Raw genomic sequence first — 11,653 nt, 5'->3', positions numbered from 1 at the left:
GGGGGGGGGGGGGGTGTAAGATCATCCCGCAGTGCCAGTTCTGCTTACCAAAAGTGTCCCACTGGCTTTTTACATCTCATTTGCACTGTGCCCATGAGAATTGCTTTATAATAGGGGCTCTGTTACATGTTTGACTGCCATAATTGTATTTATAATCATTTTATCTTCATTTTGGTTTCCTTATTGCTTATGATTTATTTTTCCAACTGAACTTGGTTGTTTTGAGTTAACACTCAAAGATGTTATGGACACTTCAACTAAGTGTATGGGCGTTCAATGAATTCATTCCCTTTGGTTCTGTGCAGCAGCCACTGCCAGTGAGTTGTTTGTGTTTATGCTTTATTTTGTTACCAGTTCGACGTTGGATTATATTTGTGCCAGTAAGAGATTATAATAAATGCTCCAGAGAGAAAGAACTGACTCGTTTTTGACTGAAGGGAGTGATAACATGTTTTGGACAGAATGTCCTGTAAACACTGGAATGACATTTTCGACAAGTTATTGTGGATTCTTGTGGTGTTTTACACATTCAAATGACACATTTGTAAATTCAACTGAAAATAAACCATGCAATTAAAAGTGTCTCCTGGCCGCGCCGGTGCTCAGTGGCTTTGTGATATAATGTCTCAGACTCTAATCCGGCGACCTCTGAGCGGTGGCCACCAGGTATTCATAAACGTAGCCTCGCATAATAAAAGTATTATATATGTCTCTGAGATGTAGTGGAGTAGAAGTAAAAGTATTGAAATTTTGAAATACTCCGGTAAGGTAAAAAAATCACACCCAGTGTGAAGTGGGCGGTGTGTGGTCATCACAACATGACTCACTTTAAAAAAAGGCAAAATGCCTTTTTTTAAAGTCCATACTGCTATTCATAGGGCTGCACATGTGTCATGTGTTTCGCTAGCCAATCACAGTCCTGAATTTGCAAAGTCAGCCAATCACATTACAGTTAGTGGTGATGACACTAGCTGTAATGTGATTGGCTGACTTTGCAAAAGTATCGATTTGCATTAACAATGGAAGGGTTAGGGGTATACAATGCGTTGTAGACTATTGGCCAATCATGGTGCAGGATTGGTCAGTGTCCAAAACTCACTTATAGGGGGCGGCTACACCGCCCCAAAAATACCAAACCATTTTACTTAAGTACAGTACTTGAGTAAATGTTCTTACTTAGTTTACACCACTAACGAAATTTAACGATATTTCGTTCCTATGTTACGTTTTCCAACATTGCGAAATCGTACAATACAAACGTTTAAGCATGGAGACTGGGTTGTCTGAGGAGAACTTTAGCCAAAAATAGCCGATCTACAAGCCCACAACGCCTCGCGCTGCGAGGCCTTGTGGGCTTGTAGATCGGCTATTTTTGGCAAAGAGGTATAGGTGTAGAGGGAAAAAAGAGCAGACCAAGTAAACAAAAAAATATCATTTACTTGAGCACCTGCCCCTCAAAATGTCTGTGCACGCCACTGCCAAACATTGTTATAATTCAAAACAGCTTGAAAACCTGTAATGAATATAATAATACAATATCACATTTGATAACAGAACTGCCTCTGCAGTCCAAAACAAAGTAAAACAAACTATCCTGGCCCCTAACATATACTTTACACTTTATAAGTTGTACTACAAATCTATGAATATAGCATGTCAAAGGATAAAAAAACGTTATTTTCTTCTCCATCAACCATCCTCCATGCTCAGACTACTCTGTTCTGTAACTGTGTTCTGGTACTTCTTGTTATTATACCTTACGTCACTACTACGTCATTACTAGGCGTTCCCATAGAGTGTTTCACAATCTGGGAACCCACGGTCAAGTGTTTCATAACATAGAATACCTGTGGATATCTGTGTCTATTTGCTGAGTGCCGAGATGCTGTCTAAAGCCCGCCTACTATATCCGGTTATTTCAACTCATATATTTATACGTAATACAGACTGTTTCCGCATCCGTTCTACACCGGATATAAAAAGTGCAACGTTAATCGACCCCAGTTGAATTGAACGGGGCGGCTGTCACGTGCCGCTCGCTAACCCAGTGTTGCCATGTCCGCTTTATTATAAGCGACTTTGGGCTTGTTTTCCCCTGTGAAGTTGCTTGTAAATATTGGTTGTTGCCGGTTATTTTTGGGCTTGTTTCTAAAGTGTAGTTGCTTAATTGGACTTGTTTCCTAAATGTTGTTTAAACCAATGGCTCTCAAAAATGTTCATGTCAAGGACCCGCAAATATTCATATGTATTATTTGGTGCCAAGGTACCCCCATACAAGATTTGTGTATTAAACAATATTGCAATTGTTTTTTTTTAGTTGAAAATAGCAGATCTATAAGATCTTGTAGATGCGTTATACATTTTTAAATAGCCAAACTGTAAAATAGTCGCTTCTTTTGGACGTTTTCATAGTTGCTTAATTCCCTCCCAAAACCTGGCAACGCCGTCACCGACTCTTCCGCTTCCTGTGCAGCGTCATAACCCGTCCGTCCTCCAGAGGGGGGATGCGTGTTGTGGTGCAGCAACATGGCGGTTCCGTGGAGGCTCTGCTGGAGAAGATGGAGGAGTGTAAGCGGTACAGGCTGTTCCAGGGCGGCTCTCCTAGAGTCAGTGTCCGGGCTGAGGGCACCGAGGGGCGGCGGGGCAGCCAGGGGTCTGGCCTCCCTCCAGGGGACTGGAGACTCTCAGGTATACAGGAACCACACAGACAGCCCAGACAGTGCTGTCAAACCCAAAGGTCATACAGTGTAGTAGTGGGACTGGGACAGTACATTGAATGGGATTCCTCCTGCATGGGTTCGAATCCCTGTCAGGGACATGGAAGTTATTGGTGATTGCAGCTTTAATTGTGTAGAAATTCTGTAATATGTATAACTCTGTTACTACACATCTCTACAAATGTGTACATTTGTAACTGATTGATTTGATTGATTAAATTGAATACTTTATTAGACAGCAATGCAAACAGCATGTGGTACAGTGAAGTCATACATTTGGGCTAACACAAAAAAAAGCCCTAGGGACTTAATTGTTTCCATTGTGGTTCCATGTATTACTATTCAATTAATCAACTAACTAATTGTACATTACACAATTATTGTGTACATGTACACTTTTTCTTTTGTATAATGTACACATTTGAACACATGCATTACAAATGTCTATGCAAAATGTAATACATTTGTAACTCTGAGAGAGAGTGTAACCAAATGTATGTGTTGAATGTCTGGGTCTAGGTATGTTTGCATGCAGCAGCATGCAAACATACAACTATAAAGGTCAGGGTCATGTCAGGGACCCGGTACTACTTGGCAGTTTCTCTGCTTAAGCCCCTGTCTTCTTAACCTTAGCCAGCTGTCACTCTCTAGCCCTGCTACTGCCATGTGTTAATTAGCCTTGGATCAAGACTATCATCATAGATGTATTTTATCGAGTAATGTCAGACTGTATAAAATACATCTATGATAGTTCTTGATCCAAGGCTAGGCATGTGTAATAGGTCACTACCTAGCTCTGGTCCATAGCGTTGGAACTCCCTCTAACGCTATGGACCAATGAGCTAGCCACTACCCTGTTCCTCATTGTTGTATATAGTGGTGAAAGCATGTTAAGGAAGTTCAACTGTAGTTCAACTGATTAAGAAATTAACTTCTGTGCTAATGGGCTAGTGTTGGACTATTTTAGTTGCATGGCAAAATAACATTACGGTACAGTATATATATATATATATATATAACTGTAAATCTGTAACTGTTGAAAACATGTTAAACTGTGATTTAAAACAAATTACATCTGGGCTATTAGGCTAGGGTTGTGCCATTTTCAGGTGTTCAGTAAAGTAGCAGAGAAACGATATTTTTCCACATAGATTGTGTGGAAGAGGTTAATGTACTTGCTATGATTATCTACCATTGAAGTGATTTGTTGTATTAATTGCTGTCATGTCATTTGATCTTCTAGGGGCTGTCCTTCTCCTCGTCACATCCTGTATATACAAACTCAATATTTAGATCTATCACCAGGTGAGTTGAAATAAAATATCACAATGTGTTTGACCAAATATCTCTATCAATACTGTGAACATGTTGTGGGAACTGGGGATGCCTACTTTGTGTGTTCATAAAATATTTACACAATTAGAATTGTGCTCAATAATCATAAGTAATGCCTATATAATAACTGTGTGGAAAGACAAATAATAGAAAAGCTAGAACAGTCACATAAGTTCAGACAATTACATAACATGACTGTAATGCGGGCTTTAAAACCAGATAAAGATAAACACTTATGCCATATCACAACAATATTACAATATACAACATTATAGACAATATTTACTCTCATATCAAAATATAGACTTATTGCACAGCGGCACTGAGTTCCTCTTAAAGACTGTACTACAGTTTTGCATGTAATCTTCTCTTTAAATGAAGCCCACTGTCTTTTCCCTCAGGCACAAGGCCAGGTTGCTGTACCCCTCTGCCTCCTCACAGGTTTGCTGCTGCAAAAAGATCCATAGTGATGCCAAGCTGAAGGATCCCTTCACGCTGGCACAGAAAGACCTCACACACTTGTACGATGACATTAAAAAGGTAGTTATGTTCTTCAGGCTTATTCCCATAATATGGCAAATAATAAGCTCTGCAGACTGGTTGGCTGGATGTACATGTGTACATTGCGTTGAATGTTTTTGATCAAACAATCGTCATTTGTCAATTTGACAAATAACCGATGAAGGTCGTTTGATTGAAATGTTGAACGCAATATACAAGTGGATCTTATTATTCTTTATGTTGATCTTCTGTTTGTTCTGCACCTGGACACTGAAGTGGATGTCCATGCACTATCTTCCTTATGATGAAAATGAATGACAATTGAACTACAAAGTTATCTCCCTTCCTATCTCACCTCCTTAAATTGTTATTTTGAAATTAGTCCATTTAAAAACCTAAACCCTATTACTTTGTTATATGCCAATAGCTACGATCTACTAGCTCACAATGTGAGATACGTTTTTGCCAAATGTTCGCCTATTATGACATGCCGAGAATAGGGATGCTAGGGTTCATGTGGTTAATTGAATGTTGATTTAGTTTTAATGACGAACGTTGTGCTTTGTTCAACCTGTACATTGTAGGAATTGTTTGTGTCTAGAGACGAGCTGAGGTCTCTGTGTGATTACTACTTTGATGGGAAGGGCAAGGCCTTTCGACCCATGATAGTGGTCCTGATGGCCAGAGCCCTGAACATCCACAGTGACAGAGATGGGTAAGAATCAGATGGAATAAATATAGCTTGCTTGCTGATGAATTACTACATATCGCTGTTTTCGAAACCTTGTTGTCCATTTTTCTCTTTTTAGTTTTAGTTATTCTTCTATACTTTGTTGTATGACAGCGTTAGGCAAAAAGTAGCTGTGAAAAGCAAACTTTCCCAAAACATGGACGGCAAGTTGAAAGTGGTTAAGTCTATCTGTGGGTTTTATAAATATTTAACTAATGACAAGTATTAACAAGAGCTTGATACTTACACTTGAGCCATTGGAACACATTGGATTCTTGTTTTCCCATTTCCTATGAAAAAAACAAAGAAAAGAAGAAAGCAAGCAAAATACATTTAGTACACTGGGAAATGGTAAAGATGAACCACACTCCATCATATACAATTGTATTCCTTTATTCTATGAAATGTAGCAAAGGTTCTTAACTGCGTCAATCTGATATCTGTCTTCTACTTATTCCTCTTCTTTCTCTCTCTCTCTCCTCCCACACTACATGTAGAGATCTGCTTCCAGGTCAGAGGTCGATAGCCATGATCTCAGAGATGATCCACACAGCCAGCCTGGTGCATGATGACGTCATCGATGGTTCTGACAAACGGAGAGGAAAGAGCACCATCAATGAAGTGTGGGGGGAGAGAAAGGTGTGATCAATCATAGCAGTGGTCAGCCATATTGTTTATATATTTCAGTCATTTGGATTCCAAACAAGCCAGCATGTCTTCTATGGAAGCATGTTGTGTAGCCAAAAGATTAAAGCATATGAAGTGGTGAAATCATAGTCATTTTGAGAAGTGAATGAACTATAGTTATACACGTACTTGCTTGCGTACAGCTGTACTTTACGGTACTGTATGATGAAGCACACTGAAAGCTGAAATGAAATACGCCTCATCACTGTAAATATCTCTCCTGTCTCCTGTTCTATCTTATCTTTCAGGCTATCTTGGCCGGAGATTTTATCCTGTCTGCTGCTTCCATGGCTCTGGCCCGTATAGGAAACAACTCGGTGGTCTCTGTGCTTTCACAGGTCATTGAAGACCTGGTTCGAGGTACTTGCGCTCAAATACCACATTTTTGAGCTGTTATTTAAGTTAACTGTTGAAAAGGCAGTTCATAGTTGAACTGTCAAATACTTCTACACGATGGCATAATATTGGTCCCTGAATGGTTGATCAAAAGTGGTCGTTTCTCCTTCAGGTGAATTCATGCAGCTGGGCTCAAAAGAGAACGAGAACGAAAGATTTAAACACTACCTCGAGAAAACCTTCAAGAAGACTGCAAGTCTCATCGCCAACAGCTGTAAAGCAGTATGTACGTTCTATTTACGCACAAATAACACAGACATAGGAGTAGGATCTTGCATTCTGATCTGCCATTTATTTTCCGTTGACCGTCCGTCCCTATCCATTCAAGGTATCTATCCTGGTGAACTCTGACCCTGAAGTCCATGAAATAGCCTATCAGTATGGGAGGAACGTTGGCATCGCGTTTCAGGTCATTTGTGATTTTCTAGCCAGTTCCATTAAGTAATTATAGATATTTCCTGGGTATGGAATGATATTACTTTTCTGTCCTGTCTCATGTAGTTGGTGGATGATGTGTTGGACTTCACATCGTGTGCCAATCAGCTGGGGAAGCCCTCAGCTGCCGACCTCAAGTTGGGATTGGCCACCGGACCAGTCCTGTTTGCCTGTCAACAGGTAAGGAACGGAACAGAATGATGTTATTTAACCCATTAAGACCTGAGGCGATTCTTTTTTTTTCTTTCTAAATCCTAACAGTTTAAAAAAAAAAAAAAGTCAAGATTTTTCAAAAATAGCAGATCTACAAGCTCATAGCGCTATGAGCTTTTTGAATAGCCAAAGAAATATAAAGTGACACAGGACACAGGTCCAGGTCTTAATGGGTTAATATGATACCGTTTTTTAAATGTTTCTTTTTTTACCCGTATTACATGTAAGATCGATGGGATAGTTATTTTAGGGTACATCTTATCTGGTTTCTGCTGGTGTCAAGATAATGACTCCTGGCTTTTGTGCTGGTGCTCCAGAGCACATTCCTAATCACAGAGAGATACTGTGTCCCAAATGTGTGACTCGACAGCACATGCACACATTAATGCATTCACACAACGCTCCACACATCCCAGACTCTTCTCCCTCCTGGCTCCCAAAAACAAACTCCCTGTTGCAGTTAAAAACAGCTGACTCGCTCCCAATGTTCTGCCGTAATCTGAAGACTCACCTCTTCAGACTCCATCTTTGCCCAGTAGCACTTTCCGTAGCACTTGTCCTAGCCTTGACGACCTTGTCCTTGCAGGCTTATGCAAAGGCTAAAATGTATTTTAGAATAGATACAGTAGCATGTTATGTAGACAGATGCCTGGTTAATTTGTAGAGCTGGCATCCTATAGTTTGTATAGTTCAGGGGTCTTCAACAGGGGGTTCGGGACCCCTAGGGGGTCCTCAGAGTTACTACAGGGGGTCCGCCAAATCTTTGTGTGATATGATTTTTTTTTTTTTTTTACCTTAACCACTTGATCCCTAGCACCTCTTTTCTGAGGAGAACTTTAGCCAAAAATAGCAGATCTACAAGCTCACAACTCGCGCTAGGCGTTGTGAGCTTGTAGATCTGCTATTTTTGGCAAAGAGGTATAGGTATAGAGGGAAAAAAGAGCAGACCAAGTAAACAAAAGAAGTATAATCTGAAACACAATGTTATACAATATAGAGAGGGGTCCCTGCTTCATCTCTCTCTCAGCTAGGGGGTCCTTGGCCTGAAAACGTTGAAGAGCCCTGGTATAGTTTCAATGTACAGATGATTGATTTTTTGATATTATACTGTTTAGACTGCTGATAGGTTCTTGGTTTACCTAGAACCTAGTTTATGATAGATTACTATTTCTATGCATTTGATGCATTAACTTGTGTTTTCCTTGTTTATTGTAAATCGCTGTGGATTAAGAGCGTGTGTTAAATGCCTGAATTGTAAATTGTATTCAGTCTGTCTGAACATACCTTGAGCTGAACTTCTTTCCAACTGGTTTCAGTTTCCTGAACTCCATGCGATGATCATGAGGCGGTTTAGTTCTACAGGGGACGTAGAACGTGCATGGCAGTACGTTCTGGAGGTGAGAACCATAATAACACAACATTAAGATGATTAAAGCTCATATCAAGTGACTCCTTTTATGAAGTTAATGGTTAGAAAGTAACTAAAGACAACCAGTCTTACATCATAGTCATTTTAGTTGATGACTCACTCAGTGTCTTGCTCAGGAACACAGGGATATTGACCATATTCAACATTGCGGCCATTGATCTCTTACATCGTGCTTGTCGGGGTGGGGTTCCCCATCGTGCAAGTGCAAGCCAGTGTTGATTTTGACAGAACATTTTGTTTAGTTTTAGTCATATTTTAGTCACCTGAAATGTTTTACTTTTAGTCTAGTATTAGTTTTAATTTAAAAAAAATATTTTGTCGGGCCGTGACGGTATCGAAATGATTTTAACTTAGTTGCATGCCGAAAATAGCTGCTCTACAAGCGCTGTGAGCTTGTAGATCGGCTATTTTCGGTCTGTGACACCTGCACACCCATGACGACTTGTTTTAGTTCTACTGGATCTCTTCTCCAGTAGTCCCTCCATAACATTTTAGTCTGGTTTTTATTTGTTGACGAAATTGTCAATATATTTTGTTTTAATGTAGTTTTCGTCAGTGAAAAAAGGTAGTCAACGAATACTTTTCGTCATAGTTTTAGTCCGATGAAATCAACACTGCTACATATTGTGCTAATTGTTTCTGATTCACGCTGTTTCACTACATTGCAGATTAGGACTTGGCCTGACAACAAAAAAAACGAAAACAGTTGTGAGACTTATATTGTTCTACTCTTCCTCTCCTCAGAGTGACGGCGTGGAGCAGACTACCTACCTCGCCCAGCGCTACTGCCAGGAGGCCATCAGACAGGTCAACCTGCTCCGGCCCTCGCCGGAACGCGACGCCCTCATCAGACTCACAGAGATGGTGCTCACCCGAGACAAGTGAACCACACCCTCCACACACCCCTAGGGGGCGCTTCACCCCAGGCAGCTACCTCCACCCCCCTCCACCCACTGGAGGGGAGATGATGATGACATCATGGTCAGACGTCAGACTGAGAAATATGAGGAGAGGAAGGGATGGGTGTTTGTTTTCTAGTTGCTCTGGGGTCTGAGGGACCCTCACTGGTATCGTTTTGATGCCAAAAGGTGGCTGTGGTGCACTCTGAGATGATTTGTCACTGTTGGGACTTTTATTTTGGTAATGGACGGGGGAAAAACACAACACTAAACTGCCGTGTGAAAATACTTTAAAGTGGTCAGAGCAACATGCAGGGAAGACCCTCAGAGCTGACTCTGAAATTGATCATTTCAGCTGACCTGTAGCTCTCTCCAGAACCTACATACAGGTCAACTGAACAAAGTATATTTGAAGAGTCTCATTCCAAAATGAAATATCCACCATGTGGAAAATTGAAAACCAACTTGTGCAAAAATCATTGGTGAAAATCATTAAGGCATTGATGGCCAAAGATCATGTTTCTCAGACTGAATCTTTTTAAACCTTATTTAAAAACAAACAAAAAACAAGTCAGGGTCTTATAACGGCGTGGCTTCTATGTGGATATTGGACTTCCATTTGTCCAGTCTGTCATCACTAATCATCTATACCTATCCATGACTCATATGACTCCATATTTGACACTGACCACTATTAAACGTCCCTTAATCCCTTATGAAATTAAAGTGAAATATTTCAGAAACCTACCTACCCACTGGGAGAGTGAGTGCACAATAACATTTGGTCCAGCAGTCTGATACCAGTCCCGGATAAACATACACACAGACACAAATGCAGACGCAGACAGACACTCCTCTAGACGGCTCCTCTGCCTCCTACAGAGCCAAAACACAAGACCGGTGGCTTCCCCGTGGGTCTCTGACGTCATATTGGTTAGTTAGTTAATTTATTTCGGTCATGATTTAACATAACAGTTGAACATGCAGAACGATAAAGGCAACAAGATAACTATAATATAATATATATGGATGATGTCAGATGTCAGTCTTTGCATAGTATGGAGGCATGGGTGGATCTGAGATCATGAATTCACAAAATGTGAACAAATAGGCACACAGAAAAATAATGAAAATATGAATATTTGAAACATATTCAGGGATTTACTTCCTTGGCTTACATGCCAGCGTATGCACAGAATGCTCTCCTAAACAGCTTGTCCCCTAGGTGCCACGCCGTTAAAAAAACTACTTTAAATGGCTATTAGTGTATATAGCGTTCTGAAAATGAACATTTTTGCAGAACTGGTTTTCAATGCAATCATCCTAGAGTGGTGACATTTCTGTGAATTATCTCAATGGCATCAGTAAGGGTTGTCCATGGGTATTTATTGGGGACATGTGTGTCCCCAACACCCACTTTTCACTGTACAGTACTGTATAAGTGCAACCGCTTCCCTCCGCTCAAGCTAGCGAACTATACTCTGCTCTGGAAGTACGGTTCAAGTTACACGTTGCTAGTGACGGGCAGAGAGGCAGCGTTGTACAATCTATGTAATTCCAAATGAATGAGATGTCATTGGTGTGTGTGTACAGTATGTGTGGATCTGATATTACTTTATGATCCGTCCATACCCTGTTAGGCCACAAGTCAGTGATCACATGGACTTTGTATGATTTGGAACATGTTATAAGGTATAAGTGCTCCATAACAGCCAAGGCCTTAACATCCACACACAGTGACCGTGTACACAAATAAAAGATACACGATCTTATCTTTTTTTTTAAAGTCAAGTGTCCTTCTAATTTGTCACATCGAGGTCAATCTTTTTGTGTAGAAACAGGAACTCAGTTAGGCTCCTGCTCCCTTAGTCCACTTCCTCCCGGGTGCTTCTGTGTCTGTTATAATGAATTAATTGCGACCGTAGGTCGCACTTACTACAGAAAGCTGCTCCAGGTGTCCGTCCGTCACCCCGTCACACACGTCACACTTTTGCCCTGCTCATATCTCCGCACCCATTGCCCCGATCCATGCCACATTTTGCACACACACTCCTTACCTGCCAAACTACACCCTCCAAGGACCCCCGGAGCTCCAGGGACCCCCAGCTGCCTCGGGGACCCCCAAGTGTAAAAAATGAGCACATGTGGACAAATTACCAAATGACCACCCCAACGGGGCTGCTCACGGGGCATTCCCGGGGACCACCCACTCCTGGTGCTCCAGAACGGATGCAAAAGTGGTGGCGCCCCCAGTGGAGGACCCCCTGCCACTGCAGCTCACATAAAATGCCGTAACTCGGGGGCTTGCCCC

The 11,653-nt window shown here is 41.2% G+C and overlaps 1 protein-coding gene across 1 annotated transcript; it reads left to right on the top strand.

Annotated features, from left to right (window-relative positions):
- The first annotated feature begins 2,501 nt into the window (after positions 1-2,501).
- On the top strand, positions 2,502-11,121 carry pdss1 (prenyl (decaprenyl) diphosphate synthase, subunit 1). The gene is made up of 11 exons (XM_084048613.1): positions 2,502-2,688; positions 3,961-4,022; positions 4,454-4,592; positions 5,138-5,268; positions 5,781-5,922; positions 6,219-6,330; positions 6,479-6,588; positions 6,695-6,775; positions 6,868-6,981; positions 8,331-8,411; positions 9,188-11,121. Exons 1-11 carry the CDS (start codon positions 2,527-2,529, stop codon positions 9,326-9,328), a joined length of 1,275 nt encoding a protein of 424 aa, XP_083904739.1. The 5' UTR covers positions 2,502-2,526; the 3' UTR covers positions 9,329-11,121.
- The last annotated feature ends 532 nt before the right edge of the window (positions 11,122-11,653 follow it).

The sequence above is a fragment of the Gymnoscopelus microlampas genome, assembly GCF_963454915.1.
Source record: "Gymnoscopelus microlampas genome assembly, chromosome: 22".
Classification (NCBI taxonomy): Eukaryota; Metazoa; Chordata; class Actinopteri; order Myctophiformes; family Myctophidae; genus Gymnoscopelus; species Gymnoscopelus microlampas.
Note: the sequence above shows the minus strand (reverse complement) of the source record. Positions and strands in the feature narration are given on the sequence as shown.

Bases quoted from the DNA above. Each gene is read 5' to 3' on its own strand.
- pdss1 (XM_084048613.1), top strand. From the start codon at position 2,527: ATGGCGGTTCCGTGGAGGCTCTGCTGGAGAAGATGGAGGAGTGTAAGC. The intron at 4,593-5,137 runs GTAGTTATGTTC...TGTACATTGTAG, and splicing joins TGTACGATGACATTAAAAAG to GAATTGTTTGTGTCTAGAGA. The intron at 6,589-6,694 runs GTATGTACGTTC...TATCCATTCAAG, and splicing joins TCGCCAACAGCTGTAAAGCA to GTATCTATCCTGGTGAACTC.